At 49.7% G+C, this 17,378-nt stretch overlaps 1 protein-coding gene across 1 annotated transcript in view; it reads left to right on the top strand.

Moving 5' to 3' along the window:
- Positions 1-6,143: 6,143 nt before the first annotated feature.
- Positions 6,144-17,378, top strand: part of LOC147676795 (zinc finger protein 10-like) — a 455,065-nt gene continuing 443,830 nt past the window's right edge. The window contains exon 1 of the mRNA XM_086945221.1: positions 6,144-6,355. Within this exon, the coding sequence (XP_086801347.1) occupies positions 6,332-6,355 (24 nt within the window). The 5' untranslated portion in view covers positions 6,144-6,331. The remainder of the gene's footprint in view (positions 6,356-17,378) is intronic.

Genomic DNA, 17,378 nt, shown 5'->3' with positions numbered 1-17,378 from the left:
ACCCACTATCATTCCAGCAGCGAACTCTTTTTGAATTTTAATTAAATCTTCCAAATCTGATTCAACATCATCTTCTTCTATTTCTTCACGTAACAACGAGCACATCTCATCAAAGACGTACCGTTGTGTTGGTTCCCCCCACTGCATAAATGTGTCTAGCACATCTCTCGTACTATATCTTCTACTCTTCGAAATCCATCTGAGAGCCGTGGAATCTAAAATTCCCCGTTCCTCAGTACTTGGAAGCTGACTACGTCTCTGAACTGAATCAGGAGTAGGAGTCTTAATTAAAGTTTTATATAAAGGAGACAGTATATTAGTAACAGAATCAGTGATTCTTCGACGAACAGAAAGTGGAGTTAGCACACTCGCAGACGTAGAGAACGCAGTAGAGGTAGGAATAGATAACGGAACAGTAGGAGTATCGAGAAAAATAGTTTGTGGAACAGTAGGTACAGATGTAGGTATAGAGGCTGGCAGTGCAGGAAGAGGAGGAGCTGTAGGAACATTCACATTCGTCACAGGAGGTACGGGAGCTTGATTCTGGGGGACAGGAGCAGGAACACCAGGTTGTCCAGCAACCGGCAATTGAATATTCGGGACAAGTGGAGCCGTAGCACCTTGTGCATACGGTGGAGGTGACCGTAACAGATAAGATAACAGAGGATCGTTTTCGGAATCCTCCAGTATCTTAGCCATTTTCGATGGCAAGGCAGGATAGCACTTGTCAATCGCTAAGTTATGCTCTCTAATTGCTACATCTATGGCCTTCTCACACTCGTTAGCCTGCAACTGTTTAGCCGCTTGCTCTAGAGTCAACTCTTCTTGTTCTTTCTGTTCTTTCTTCAACCTTTTCATTTCTCTCTGTTTGGATTCTTTTCGCCAGTAACGGAAAGAATCAAACATTGCCGGCCGGGCTTTCTTCCTAAACAATTTCGCTTCTAAGTTGTCGAGAATCTCGGGTTCAAAACTACCATGCAGTGGCCAACTAAGGACACCATCCTTCTTACAGTAACGGACCCATACCTCATTATAAGATATAGGACCCACGCCATGTTTACAATATAAATCATATAGGGGAGTCCCAATCGGAGGAACCAGACATGAGTCCTCCAATCGTGAGTCACGGTTGCAACCAAAACAAGACAACATTTTCCGACTTACCATTTTCAGTCCGGAACACAAAACAAACAAAACACGGAACAAATATGTACACTCGAACCAAGAACTTAGGCCTACCAAAACGAACTGATGTATCGATACCCAAACTAAACCAAAATAGATTATCGTAACTAGAACAACCAGTGATAATCTTACAAAACCAAACCAAACCAAGAACCGATCAAGGATTTTAACAATCCTCACAAAGTAACCAGCTAGCTATCACTAAATACTTAACTGAGTCACTGAAGACGTCACCAAGGAGAAACCCGTCACGTTTCGCCGTACTAAGGACTGCACCTCGGGTCCAAGACAGGGCGACGGTCAAGGCAACGGCCCACTGCAGCCGTCCTGAGCGGGAAACCCTTGTGGAAGAGAACTTCGGGCCACTTTTGCGATATGCCGGGATCGATGAAGTGGGGCGCCTCCCTCAGGAATCTTCACACGAAGCTTCTCGAACTCTTCAGGCTTTTAGACCGGTACCGAATGACGTCGCCCCACGTTGGGCGCCAATTGGAGTTCTGGACTTTTTGGTTCCGTCCAGAGGTGTCAGGGAACAACACCCAAAGACCCCGGAGTTCCACCTGCCTTGGTGCACAAATGAACAGAAACACGGGCTTCTCGATGGTGGCGTCAAAGACCAAAGGTTTATTACTGCAGGGACACAGAAGTCACAGATACTACACACGGGCAGTAACTAGGAGCCTGTTCAAATTGTACAAAGCGGGTTGCTCCTTATATACTAGTTTTTGGCCTTCAGGCGAATTCTTCACATGTTGGTACATTCCCAAAACCTTTGTGTCATAGACAATAAATATTTGGCGTGCACAGGAACCGTTGATAAAATCTGATACAAAACATCTACGAAGAGGGGTTCCCACTAGTTCGTCACAATTCCCTGTCAATATTGCATTCAGGACCCGGACCGCCTCATCGTAAAGTTCGTTACCTCCCCCTAATAAAGATTCAGAAAGAAAGAAACAGAGCCAGGTGTGGAAGATAGAAAAGTGAGATAAGGGATGTTTGTTGGTTGTAAATGGGCAAGGCTACCGGCTTCGGCCGCCTAATCATGATCAGGACAATGGACACGAAGACCAGTTTGGCAGGACTGGCCTCGGGCAGAGGGGGCAGCCTTTGTCGAGTCATGCAGCTACAGCGTGATCTGGTTTAAGGTGCACGTGTCATGAAAGAGGTGAATCTCCGGCTAAGGTTACGTGTCCTTAATCGAAATGAAGTGATCAGAGGTTATTGCGTATGTGAGGGCAAGAAACACAAAATGGCGGCCATGATCTAAGATGGAGGCCGTGGGTAGATCAGAAATGTGTTTATAAAAGGAGTGCTCTTGCTCGTAGCGTAGCGAAAACACCAGGATATACTAAATGGATCATTTGCGGTTCGCTGATACCAATATTATGTATTTCCGACAAACTTGAAAACACGGGTTCAAATCGTCACGGAACCTCAAGACCAGCAGCCCTCCTCTCCCTTTCACCCCACAGAAACCGTGCCCGCACTCATGACGTACACGCCGTCCTTTCCTACCCACACTCCTGCACTCACACTGCCTCTCATCTTCTGCATCCCACAGCGACAGTCTCTCCTATCCCAGGCGTCCCACGCTGAGTCTATTTCAACTCCGGCTTCCCACAATGACCGTTTCTCCCGCCTCATTGACAGTCTCTCGTTTCCAGTGTCTCTATCTCCTGCATCCCACACTGACAGTCTCTCTCGTATCCTGCACGCCACACTGACAATCTCTCTCATTTGCTGCACCCTACATGACAGTCTCCCACGCCTCGTACACCCAGCAATTACAATATCTTACGTCCCCTGCACGCCACACCGACGGTCTCTCTCGCCTCCTGCACTCCATACTGACAAGTCTCTCTCTCATCCTGCACGCCACACTGACGGTCTCTCTCGCCTCCTGCACTCCATACTGACAAGTCTCTCTCTCATCCTGCACGCCACACTGACGGTCTCTCTCGCCTCCTGCACTCCACACTGAGAAGTCTCTCTCGAATCCTGCACGTCACACTGACGCTCTCTCTCATTCCTATACTCCACACTGACAGTCTCTCTCGAATACTGCACGCCATACTGACGCTCTCTCATTCCTATACTCCACACTGACAGTCTCTCTCGAATACTGCACGCCACACTGACGCTCTCTCTCATTCCTATACTCCACACTGACAGTCTCTCTCGAATCCTGCACTCCACACTGACGGTCTTTCTCGCCTCCTGGATCTTAGGCTGGCAGTCCCTCTCATCTCCAGCATTCTACAGTGACACTCCTCTTTCATCCTGCATGTCTCAGCTGCCTTTTAAATCATCTACGCTCCGCGCTCCACCAGACAAAGGCACCACGAAGCTTTGCTGAGCGGCTATAACTGTCAATGCCTAGAGCGTGGAAACAAATGTCTGGAGCTCGTGTTACAAACACCCTACAGTTGTAGCTAACATGGCATAGCCTCGGGCAACTAATGGTATAATATTGTGCTCTCCATAGCTACACAGTCCTGGACGGCTGCATTGCCCATTGTTGCTCCACCGGGGCAAGAGCTGTGCCACCCTTTGAAGATCCCCGCTGGCTTTGTAAATAAGCCCCGTCTGGGTTATATATATGCCATTTGGCTATCATTAACATCGAGCAGAAGACCTTTCTGTGCCTCCCCTACTCTCCTCCCCCCTCCTCCTCCTACTCACCTCCCCTGCCTGCCGTGTCGCACCTCTCCCCTCTCCGCCCCACTCCTGCCCGCCGTGCTCTCCCCTCCTCTCCTTTCCCGCGCTCGCCTCCTGAAAGTTGTCTTCGTTTTGTCTCACCGCTCTCCGTTTACTTTCCTGCCTCCCCCTCTTTCACCCCTTTCTATTTAATATCCCCAATTTTCTACTTTTTAGTTTTATTTATTCCAGTTCGTGTGTCACCTCTTTCTTCCTTTGCCCATCCAACCTCCGTTTTTGTTCTGCCTCTGTCCCTGCTCAGCAGCCCCGCATGCCTTCCCCAGCAGCACCGCACACACGCCCCTCCCCCACTGTCCCCGTAGCAGCGCGCAGACACCCGCCCCCTCCACCGGTGACATGTCTCTCGCTGCCTCTGTTTGTGTTGGTGCAGCGAGAAATGTTCTGTCACAATCCCGGGAAATATCACCACCTCCGGGGATTATTTATTAACAAGCGGGCTCCTGCCCCGCCTCTCTCCTCATTCGATCTCTCTCATTCGGCTTCTTCTGCTGCTCTCCCCTCCTCTCCCTTCCCACGCTCGCCTGGGAGCCCTAATGAAATGTATTGACGCGGGGGCTTAAAAAGTTTGAAGACTAGGGCTCTAGGGCCTATTGGCTTAGCCTGTGGCCAATGTTAAGCTCCAAACTCCTACGAAAGGTGATGTCACCCATCAAATACAGGTAGCCCCGCCCACACTCCACAAACACCCTCTGCCTAACAGCTGAACAAAGCCACACTTGCGTCGAAGTGGAAAGTCCCCGACGATCTCTGTTCGATCTTTAGTCTGCTTTGCTTTCACTTTCTTTTAAGACAGTAAAGTTAGCATTTCCAGGAAAGGAAGGACACCCACGCGCAGTACATGTGAATGCCCTCACCCTCACTCACCCTCAACCCCTCACCCTCAAACCCTCACTCACCCTCACCCTCACTCACCCTCAACCCCTCACCCTCACTCACCCTCAACCCCTCACCCACCCTCAACCCCTCACCCTCACTCACCCTCAACCCCTCACCCTCACTCACCCTCAACCCCTCACCCTCAATCACCCTCACCCTCACTCACCCTCACCATCACTCACCCTCACCCACCCTCAACACCTCATCCTCACTCACCCTCACCCTCACTCACCCTCAACCCCTCACCCTCACTCACCCTCACCCTCACTCACCCTCAACCTCAATCCCTCACCCTCACTCACCCTCAACCCCTCACCCTCACTCACCCTCAACCCCTCACCCTCACTCACCCTCACCCACCCTCACCCTCACTCACCCTCAACCCCTCACCCTCACTCACCCTCACTCACCCTTACTCACCCTCAACCCCTCACCCTCACTCACCCTCAACCCCTCACTCACCCTCACCCTCACTCAGCGCAACCACAGCATCTTCACTAAATATATTTAATAAACAATATAAAATAAAATCCATTTTATTTACGTATTAATTATTGTTTTTTAAAGCCATTGAGTTTTTTAATATCAATACATATAAGTCCCGTTAATACAAAACATGTTGCTTTACAAATGCTAGAGGTGTCACATTTACAAAAATTATAACTATTGGCTTTGTAAAGAAGAAAGCTATTAATTTAGCCATTTAGAAAAAACAACACATAAATAAAAAACAAAAAAATAAATAACACCTATAGCTCAAACTTTACTACTGCGAGACCTATTGCATTTCCAATGCTTGTTGTTTTGAGAATCTGGTCACCCTATACTGGACTCCCTGCCCTGTCCCTGTCCCAGAGGCCGACAGCTACCATGGGGTACCGACAAGCAAATGGTGAGCGCAATTAGATGCATTAAGCGACAGAATACAGCATTCTATCAATTAAAAAAGTAGGAGCATGCCGTTCCCTGCTGATCCGCCCACTTAGACAACTGGCTGCATCCCTAACGCTCTTCATGACCACGGGTAACGCTGTCACGGGGAGCTTCAGAACGTACAAGTTACATGGTGCGCAGTAACTGTACCAGCCTCTCCTGTCCTCTGGGCTTCTCAATGGTTAAACTCCCGGGCCTGGTCCATGAAGCGTGTAGACTGGTTAATGTACCGCAATCACTGGTGGAGATACTGCTGCCGCGGAAGCTTCCTATTGAATGGCAAAATACACAGTGCGCATGCGTACAATGACTCGCATGCGCACCACAAAGGCAGCACACCGTGGAGCTTAAAAGTACCTGTATTTAAGAAAGAGTATAGTGCGCATGCGTTTAATGAAAACGCATGCGCACAAACGAGGGGTAAGCGCTTACAGAGACGGAGAGCTGCAAACGAGAATACCGGCGTAGTTGGAAGAACCTTTTGAGTTGTGTCAGGTCTTGTTTAACAGTTCGTTTCTGTTGCTTTTCGTCGTTTTCTAACTTTAAACGACCGCCCCCCCCCCAAAAAAAAAAAAAAAACCCAGCAGCTATATCTATCCAAGAGCATCTAGGTGAAATGTCTGGACGGGATCTTGATGAGGTGAGTTGCTTGTCATTTACCGAACTGAAATTATTTTGTTATAACATTACGTGATAAAACTTTTGATTTTGTGGATAAAGGTTAAGTTTTATGCTGTACCACTGTTTTCATGTTTTTCCATGTTTTAAGCTCACTAGATGAAGATTTCAGTTCTTTAAGAGCTGGACTAAAAATGTAGGGTCGAGCCTGTGATAGCTGTAATGTTGTAGGTTTCACCCCACACAGATGACTCACTCACGGTGAAACAGTATCAGAGCTATACTTTTATTTAATTTAACAGATCGCAGAGAAGAGCGCCGGGCGTCTTACTAGTGCCGTGCTCCTCTGACGCGTGAACCGCCGTTCGCGCATGCGCACTGCTCTGACGCGGTGACGTGCTGCGTCACGCGCCCAGGGAGAAGCTAGAGCGCACACTACATATCTCCCTTTTTTCCATACACCAAATAACTATGCCGCACAGTTCAACAGTTCTCTACTATAAAGTCTCTGAGGTGTGCAGGTCTGACCACCAACCTTCCAGCACGTGTGCTTCTTACTGGTGTGGAAGTTTCTCGGACCCCTTCAGACGCGGGACTCACCACTCCATCTCTCCGCCGATTCAGTTCATTCCTCTTGGGGGTCACACACCTTTCTACCTGTGTTTCCTCCACACTCTGTGTCCCTTGACCTCTCTCTCCTTGCTCTCTTGCTCTTTCTAGTTCTTCTCCTCCTTCCGATATCACTTCCGCTCCACTCTTCTGTACTTGTTCTTGTTGGTCACCCCCATCCTCTACTGGCCACCGCACTATTTTATAGATTTTTGCCATGCGATCCTGGGACCACACTTTTCCGTCACTGAGCAACGCAGCTCGATCATACACTTCTTCCACTCTCAGGGGCGGGCTGTATTTGCTCTCTCCTTTCCTTCTCAATGTCGCTAGCTTGATTCTCACCCATTCCCCTCTTTCCAAAGTTGTGTCCTTTACATTCCTTCGCCTATTGTAATGTTCCGTGTAGACCTTTTGGGCCTTTTCCAAATTATGCTGGACTACTGCTGGTGACCATTTGCTAGTGATAGTCTTTTCTCTCCAAATCACATTGTCTTTCGTGAAAGGGAGCCGTCCCCTCAAGATTTGGAAGGGGCTGTACCCTGTGGAGGTGGGAGTGATCCTGTACGCCCACATCATCTTCTGGATTTCTACCTCCCAGTCTTTGCCTTTCATTATGGCCGCTTGTATGGACCCCATAAGGACCCGGTTAAATCTCTACACTTGTCCATTGCTTGCCGGGTGGTACACCGAGGTGTGCTTAGTTTTGATACCGTTCCTTTCCATGTATCTGCACCATTTCTCCGATGTAAATTGTGGGCCATTGTCTGTCAGGATTGTTCTCGGGATTCCTTCTCTTAGGAACACCGATGTGAGAAACTGTATCACAGCGTCCGAATCCATTTCTTCACGCACTTGAACTTCAGGCCACTGGGAATACTTATCCACCAAGACACACAGGTATTTTTGGCTGTTCCTTGGTTGTCCAACACTGGTCCTAGGATATCCACTGCTACATCCTCCCAGGGGTTGCTTGGCTGACCAAATCTTCCCAACGCTGGTCTCAAAGGTTTCAATATTTTGTCTGCTCCTTGGCACTGGTTACACTCTCTTACGTGCCTTTCCACTTGATTATCCATTCCCGGCCACCAGTACATTTGTTTCACCCTCATCTTGGTCTTTACAATGCCGAGATGACCTTCGTGCAGTTGGCTCAACAATAGTGGGATCAACTTCTCATGCGGCACTACCTTGTCGCCTCGATACAGGAAGATTCCAGAGTCACTTATCGATAGAACCTCACGTACTTCATAAAAAATTTTAAGCACCTCCGTGAACCTCTTCTTTTCCGGCCAACCCTTGATGAGGCAGTCTTTGACTTCCTTTATGTCTTCGTCTTCCTCGTACACTTGCCTCCACTCTTGTTTGCTGATCGCCCTTTCCGTGTCCTCCATCACCGCTACCATCGCCTCATTTTCTGGCAACTGATCAAGTGCTTCCTCCATTGCTGAGGCTCTGCTGAGGTAGTCAGCTACCTTGTTGCGGGTTCCTGGTATGTATACCACATCGTATCTGTATTCCAGGAGCTTGAGAGTCATTTTGGCTATGCGCGGGGTGGCTGAGGCATGTCCACTCGAGGTGAGTACCTTGACCAGTGGTTTGTGGTCAGTTTGTAACCGGAACCTTGTGCCCCACAGAAACTGTCGGAACTTCCCCATTGCCCATGTCGCAGCCAGCATTTCTTTCTTTATCACACTGAACTTCTGTTCCGTGGGGGATAGCGCTCTGGACGCAAAGCTGAGGGTTTCAACTGTATTGTCTTCTCTTTCTTGTGCCAGGACTGCTCCTAGGCCCTTCTCGCTGGCATCTGTAGTCAAAATTGTTTGTCCCGCGGGATCATGTCCGTGTAACGGTACAGCTTGGCTGATGTTTCTCTTCAGTTCCTCGAACTCTCCTTGTGCTTCATCGTCCCACTGGAACGCAGTTTTGTCCCGTATTAGGTGTCTCAGTTTGTGGGTCTTTGTGGCAAAGTGCTGGACAAACTTGCTATAGTATTCGGCCATGCCCAGAAATGACCGCACCTCTTCCTTGCTGACTGGAGCTCCAGCATCACAGATCACCTTCACATTCTTTTGGGGGTGATCCCCTGTCCCCCTATTTCATGTCCCAGGTAAGTGACGGACGTCATACCCAACCTGCACTTTTCCTATTCCGCCGTCAAGCCCCTTTCTTGCAACACACTCAACACATTGTTCAACTTCCTGTCGTGGTCTTCTCGGTCCATCCCCATGATCAGGATGTCATCCTGGAAGTACTGGATGCCATCGACGTCCTTGAATAGGCGGTGCATCAACTTTTGAAAAACCGCTGCGGCGGACGCCAGCCCAAAGGGCATCCTGCGGAACCGGTAGCATCCATAAGGCGTTATGAAGGACATGAATTTACGGCGGGACGGGTGTAAGTCTATTTGATGATAAGCGGACGTGAGGTCCACTGTGGAGAACCACTTCACTCCCCTCGTCTTGGCCAACATTTCTTCAACCCTGGGCAATGTGAATTTCTCCACTATTAGGCATTTATTTAACTCACGCAGGTCCACAAACAAACGCACCTTGCCGTTTGGTTTTCTAGCTACTACCAAGGGCGCCAACCACTCTGAGCTGTCTATGGGCTCGATTATTCCTTGCTCTTCTAGCCTGTGTAGTTCCTGTTGAACCGCGTCTTTCACTGCTATGGGCACATTTCGGACTTTGTGTGACACCGGCTGGGAATTCTCTTTGAGTACGATCTTATGCATGAATTTCTCCAGCTTGCCCACCTTTCCACCGAACACTCAGGGGAAGTCCTTCTTCACTTTCTCCAGGTCAGGCCATTTACCGCCGCCCGTTACGCTCCACCAGGATCTAGTTTAATTCCGAGATCACCTTGATCCCTCCATCCTAACACTGAGGGTCCTTCCTCTGCTACATACAACTTGCATACTGCTGTCCTACCCCTAAATTCAAACTTCAGCCTTCTGTAGCCTACTATGGGGATCGGGTTGTTCGTGTATGATACTGGTCGTATGTCTGGTGGATCTAATTCGGGGCCTAGTCTGGGCTTGAACTCGTCTTCCCACACCGATCTCTGGACTATGTATACGGGGATCCTGAGTCTTATCGCAACTCTGATCTTCACACCCCCAATCAGCATATCCGCACGGGGTTTGTCTGATCGTTTGCTGTCTATCCCCAACACTTGCTGTTCGATGCATAACACCAAATCATCTTCATCAGATTCTTCTCTCGCTTCTTCTTCTGGTTGCGATTGCGCTAAGAACTTTACCACAGATTTCTTCCCTTTTCTTCGACAAACTTTTTCGTAATGTCCTATCAGTCCGCAGAACATGTACTTCGCGCGGAAGGCTGGGCAGTGTTTGTCCTGTGCCGCGTGTGTTGTGCTTCCGCATCTGTAGCATGAGGACTTGTTGTCTGTGAAAACTGTTTCCCAGATTGTCTGGGCTTTCCTGCCCATTTGTTGGTTCCTCGGCCTTCTCCAGACGCCATTTTGTGTCTACTTGCGGACTCAGCATCATCGACCTTGTTGACCATGATCCTCTGCGCGTTCTCTCTTTTCGCCGCTTCGGTGCATCGCTTTGAGAGTTCAGCTTTCTTCACCATCGCGATTACTTCCTTTTAGTGTCGCTTCTCCATGTGCCCACAACTTGTCCTGAACGGTCTTGTTGGTGGTGTGCATCACGATTTGATCCTTAATAAAGTCATCTTGGAGTGTCCCATAATTGCAGGTGATCACTAATCTTCTTAAGGCAGCAACATAGTCGTCTATGGACTCTCCTACTCCTTGCTTCCTCTGTTGAAAGTTGAAGCGATCAATGGAAACACACACCGCTGGTCGATAGTGCGTGTCTAGGTCTTCCAAAGCATGCTTGAAGACATCATCGTCAGCCGCTTGCAGAGTCGCAGGCATTATGTCCGAGAACATTCTTATTCCCTCAGGGCCCAAATTGTGCAGAAGTATTCGTTTCCTTCTCGCACTCGGAAACTCTTCTCCATTTTCATCCTCTAAGGCTTCGAGGTAATTCTTGAAATACTCCCTCCAGTCCTCCCACTTCATCTGGAGTTCGCCTGGTTTGGGTAGAAATGGGATCGGCGCAGTGAGTGAGGACGCCTGATTGCTCATTCTGGCTTGTCTTTCTGGTTCTTCTCCCTGGTTCCCGGGGCTGCCAGGCTCGCTGACGTTCCCTCCCCGGTTCCTGGGGCTGCCTGGTGCTCTGGTGTTCTCCTCTCGCAACGTTTCGGGACAGGGTTCTCTTCCTCCCCCTTCACCGCTGTCTCCCCTCTCCGCCAGGGCCTTAACGGGGGCGTCGCGTCCTCCTACTGTGTTTCTCCGTAGGATGTAGTGCTGCCTGGCTCAGAGCACGTGGTGGGGTCGTTCTCTCCTGTGCGCCTCTGCCGCGCTCTTCCTGCGTTCTCTGCTGTAGGATTCCACCTTATTCAAGTGGCCACTTGTGCCTGCGGTGTACCTGGGTCCTCTGTTTCTCTTACCAGTCCTGTGCCTCTGTTTCCGATTATTATTTTTTTTTTGGGTGGGGTGAGTGCTGGTTGTGGGGATGTCCCTCTCCTCGTCGTCACTGTAATGTTGTAGGTTTCACCCCACACAGATGACTCACACACGGTGAAACAGTATCAGAGCTATACTTTTATTTCATTTAACAGATCGCAGAGAAGAGCGTCGGGTGTCTTACTAGTGCCGCGCTCCGTGCTGCTCTGACGCGCGAACCGCCGTTCGCGCATGCGCACTGCTCTGACGCGGTGACGTGCGGCGTGCTGCGTAAGCTGTCAAATTTTGTTTAGCCTGCAAGTTTGCTGTTTTTCAGTCTTTAGATCAGCCTAGTTACATATCAATGTCTGATCAAAACTGCTATGTCGTGTACAAACTAAACAACAAACTAACTTTGACCTGCACTTGTGCTGGCTGTCCATGTAGGTAATTCTTTCTTATTGACTGACTTCCTCTGGTGTAACCGTAAAGCGGACCTTTTTTGTCATGAATCTTTACCTTCATTACCAACCAGTGAAGTCCTTTCTCTTGCATAACACAGACAAATAGGAAATCTTGGCCTTTTTTCCGAGCACCACCACCCATAGAAAGTTCCAGATCCCTGCAACCCAGCCCCAACTGCTTATTACACCCCACAGTGTAGACAAAGGCATTATCCCCACACAGACACACACTAATAACACACCGACAATGAGTAACTAACAAGCAAATGATTAAGTACTAAGCCACTGACCTCAGCTTAGTGGAATACCGTGCAGAAGTAAGATCCAGGGCAAGCCGACCGTCTGGAATTAATGAAAACAATTCAGAGAAAGAGCGCAGGGGGCGGGACAGAGGGAATAAGGATTGTAAAGAACAAGCAACGGTCTCGCCTTTGCAAAAGTTAGAGCTATTGGCATTGTAAATTACAACATTTTTATTTATGTGTTGGTTTTGAAAACAGAAAAATGGCATTGTCATTTACAATGCCAATAGCTTAATCTCTTGCAAATGCGAGACTTATTGCATTTGCACACCCACACACACACACACACACACACACACACACACAGCCACACACCCAGAGCCCCACACACACCCCCAGAGCCACACACACACACCCAGAGCCACACACACACACCCACATCCAGAGCCACCCACACACACACACCCAGAGCTACACACACACACCCAGAGCTACACACACAGAGCCACACACACACACAGAGCCACACACACACACAGAGCCACACACACACAGAGCCACACACAGAGCCACACACAGACACAGAGCCACACACACACACAGAGCCACACACACACACAGAGCCACACACACACACAGCCACACATACACAGAGCCACACACAGAGCCAAACACACACACAGCCACACACACACAGAGCCACACACACACACCCCCACACACACAAACCCCCAGAGCTACACACACACAGCCACACACACACAGAGCCACACACACACACAAACACACAGACAAACACACACACACACACACACACACTCACACACACACACACTCACACACACACACACACCCCTACCCCCAGAGCATAATTCCAAGAGGCAATGTAGTTTAAAAATTACTTGTGAAGAAGCATCCGGGGCACTGTGGAGGCGCTGACAGCTCCCACCTATCTTCACAGGTCACTCTCCACCCTTCCTGACTGGTCACTTTCCAGCCAGTTTGTTATGCCACTTTCAGTCCATTGTGATGTAACACGCCACCCGTCGTGGCAAGTCGGCCCTCCATCAATCACTTTCAGCTCTTCCGGACAGATTGCGTCCACCTGTCCTGACAAGTTAGTCTGAGACTCTCCTGACAGCTGCTGTCCTCCAGTCGTGACAGCGTGCACCCATCCTGACAGGACGTCTCCCCCTGCAAAGTGCCTGCAGCACTCACTCCTCTCAGTGCTGGGGCAGGGGGCACAGCTCCTAGAAGCGGCGGGCAGCACTGTAAGAGAAGGCATGTACTCAACAGGAGCAGGGCGGTCGCTAGGGGCAGAAGCTGGGGCGGCAGCGGTGCCTGGGGCGGCGGCTGTCCATGCCGGGGCAGGAGGCTGGGTGCTGCTGGAGGCGCTGCTGACGGACGGGGAGTGCTGCCTCACTGCCCCTCCTCCTCCTCTCCTAGCCCTCCCTCCCTTCCTCCCGGCAGCCACTCTCGCTTCCTGAGCCTAGGTGGGGAGGTAGCGGCCGGGCTACTCGCCGGTGCGCCGTGCACAGAGGCAGAGCTTGAGCCGGGACAGGCTGCGCGCACGAGAGGGGGCTCAACGCTACAGGGGGGCGCTGCATAGCGGAGCACGTGGAGGTACTGATGCTGTGCAGCGAGGGGGCATACTGGAGACGGGCCACAGGGGAAGAGTGAGAGATTCGATGCAGATTTGTACATGAGGAAATGCACGCGCTGCTAGATGCGGAGGAGTGCACAACATGCAAACGTTAGAATATGAAGGATGTGCACAAGAGGTACCGCACATAAGAGGGATGCTTGAAGAAACACACAGGACGAGTAAGAGGAATTATAAAGGGCAGCACGAGGGAAGGCACAGAAGGTGCACGCCTGAGAGGAATTATAAAGGGCAGCGCGAGGGAAGGCACAGAAGGTGCACGCCACATACATGGATGGATATGCATGAGACAGAACATGGGGGGATATATACACTTCTGCATTAGGGAATTCCAGCATGGTGCAAGAGTGCATAGAGCCCGATAGTATATCAGCGTGGTGCGGGGATCAGACGGTCTCGATCAGCACGGCGTTACGGAAAGAAACAAGCGCTGCCTTGTCTTTTAGCCCCGTCCTTTTCAGACTGGGCGCCCTGACTTCCTGCTGGCATAAAAAGTTCCTTATCTTCCTTATGGGGCCATCTGGACCCATAAAGAAGATAAGAAACCTTTTAATTCAGCAGTAAGTCAAGGAACCCAATCGGAAAAGGACAGGGCTTAAAGAGAAATAAGAATGTCACTAGGACCTCTTCTCCAATGGCTGGCCACCGTTTAGGAGGCCAGCCAATGGAGAAGAAGGGCGGGGCTCAACCTCGCTAGTGATATTCTCTCTATCTCACTAAATCTCGCTAGCGAGACTGCGCAAGCGCAGCCATCGCAGGCTGAGACCTAAAAAAGGGCTGATCTCTAAGTACAGGTGTTGGAATTGGAAAGAGTGCATAGCTGGACAGGGGCACAAAGAGTCTGACGGCAGTTAACGGTGGTACAAGCACAACTGGAGGGGCTGGACCTCGACAGGGCAGAATACGCAGCACTGAGACTCAAGCACTCCTACTATAGCGGCGGGGACAAGACGGGACGTATGCTAGCAAGTAAACCGAGTGCACAAAACCAGCAGACTAGGGGGCAGACTATAGAGACTGACAGTGGGGAGAATCTAACAGACGACAAAGACAGAGCACAGGCATTCCGGGAGTTTTACACAGACTTATATTCCAAAGAGGATATATCGGATAGCTTGGCGACATCCTACTTGTAAAGGGTATGGGCGGCAGCCCTAATTAAGGACCGAGCAGATTCGCTGGACTCTCTGATCTGGATCAAGGAGGTAATAGGGGCAATAGCACATCTTAAACCTCTTAAGTCACTGGGGCCGGATGGCTTCTCCAGTGGTTTTTAGGTCTCGCCTACGTGCATAGGAGAGACCTGTAGCCATCGCACAGCTTACCCTGCAAAGACGTGCACGCGTTGCATTGCTTGCAATGGCAACGCATGCGGCAATTTCCTTGCGGGAGCGCGCAGCACCATATGGTCGCACGCTCCCGCAAGGGAATCTCCTCCTCCTCCTCCTTGCCAAGCTCGTGCTATTTGGCTATGCCACTGCCTATAGTCCGCTGTTATTGCAGGGACAGCTGGCCCTGGGGTTGCTTAACCTGTCTTTGGTCTGATGTTTTAGACTCTACCTCTACAGAACATATCAGCAGAGTTGGCTTCAGTTGTGCCCTCACAACGGATGATGGTGTGCGGGCGCCTGACCAGCTAATTTACAGTTCTAACAGAAGTCCTGGAATATGTGGGCAGAGGCAGAGCGCAGCTTTGTCTAAAATAGTCTGAGGAGCTTATTTACTATTCTTGTTCCACCCCTGTAATATTTTTTGAAAAATAATTATTTTTCAAATGTTTTTGAAAATGGCAAAAAATTTTTTCCAATTTTTATTTACCATATTAGCGTTAGCAGCTGCTGCCCCGAGGGTGAAGCAGAAGCCAACGAACTGTGGATAACTTACAGAATCACTTATTGGTCTGTGGTTAAAGAATCAAACACCCACTGAACTTATTTTGCTGAATCTTCATGTGATCTGAGGCAAAATATACCTTTAGCTTCTCCTACCCAGTTCTGTTATGTTGCTGGAGAAGCTGCCCGATGTTTGCTGCTGGAGCGTCTACACTTGTCCACCGCGGCACTGGCTGCCTCTGGGCTGCAGCTGCAGAACCTGTGCCTGGACTCCTCACGAATCTACCTCCTTTGGGCTGATGTCTGCAAAGTCCCTGGACTACTCTTGCAAAATCGAACCCTGCCCCGGTGGTGTACATTCTACCCCTCACAGTCTACCCAGTCTACCCAAAGTCTGCTGCAGATTCTTCCATGAACAGCTGCTTTACAACTAGTGCCTTGAACACGTGGCAGGCATCCACTGCGCCAACACCAAACATAGAACAGAAGTGGTGTCTGGTCCTAGTCTGCAGAATACCTTTTGATACCTTGCTGGGATGTCTCATCATTAATTATGCATTCCTAAATAGAACAGGGACTTCATGTTGTTATGGACTTCTTCAGCTTATTAATGACCATGATCCTAATAACTTTATATAGCGGTCCGCTTTGTGACTCGAGTGTCGACCGGGGCTAGCCTGCCTGTCTCTACCTTGTGGCTACACCTTCTATACATTTGTCGTATACAAGCAAGAAGGGCCCTGAATATTAAGCAGGGGTTAGAGAAGGCTAACACGAGTAAGAAAGCTGAATAAAATCAAACATTGGCATAGCCAATTGGTCTCGCATTTGGGACCTTATAAGTGTTTAGCCATGCAACAGTTGGTGTTGTTGCACCAAGGATATTCTGCTGCATAACTAAACACTAATACGGTCCAAAAAGCGAGACCTATTGGCTATGCCAATGCTTGTTATAAGTCCTTTTGCCACCTGCTCGCACCAATCATGACACGTTTGTTTAATTCATTTATGGGGCCAGGCTCGAATTCCTACTGATATGTTGACAGCGTTTATAGTGGTCCTCCCTAAGCCAGGGAGGACAAGACTAAGTGCAGCTCGTACTGTCCAGTGACCCTCTTGAATGTGGATCTCAAACTGTTCACTGGCATTCTGGCGGCAAGACTGGGTCCGATGATTCCCGTAATAATAGAACCAGAACAAGCGGGATTCATACAGAATCGCCAAGGATGATCAACAAGAAAGGGATCCTTCACCTGATAGACAAGGCCCACCGCACGAATTTGGGTGCATTACTGTTGACGGTCGATGCAGAGAAAGCGTTCGACCGAGTTGACTGGGGTTTCTTAAAATGCATGCTGGTTCACTTTGAGATAGGGGAACGCTTTAGAGAGCGGATAGCGAGCATGTGATAGCTATCCCACCGCCTCCATTAGGGTCAACCGGATTTCGTCTCGCCCTTTCCCAATTCTTAGGGGCACCAGGCAGGGGTGCCCTTTGTCGCCCCTCCTGTTTGCTCTATACATCGAGCCGCTGGCACCGAGGGTATGAGACAATCCGGACTTCACAGCATACTCTTTGGCAGGGAGAGGCCTACCATAAGTGTATGCGGATGACATTCTGACCTCACTCGAGGCCCCAGGGAGGTCAGTCCCGGCGTTCCTAATAGAGTTGGAGATATTTGGAAGGGTATCTGGGTTTAAGGTCAAAAACCTAGCAGAGGCCCAGCTGGGCTCAAGGCTGGGGAAGATCGGTTCTT

Source organism: Lissotriton vulgaris, chromosome 12 (genome assembly GCF_964263255.1).
Source record: "Lissotriton vulgaris chromosome 12, aLisVul1.2, whole genome shotgun sequence".
In the NCBI taxonomy this organism is placed as follows: Eukaryota; Metazoa; Chordata; class Amphibia; order Caudata; family Salamandridae; genus Lissotriton; species Lissotriton vulgaris.
The sequence above is the reverse complement of the archived record's forward strand: the minus strand, read 5'-3'. Positions and strand labels throughout refer to the sequence as shown.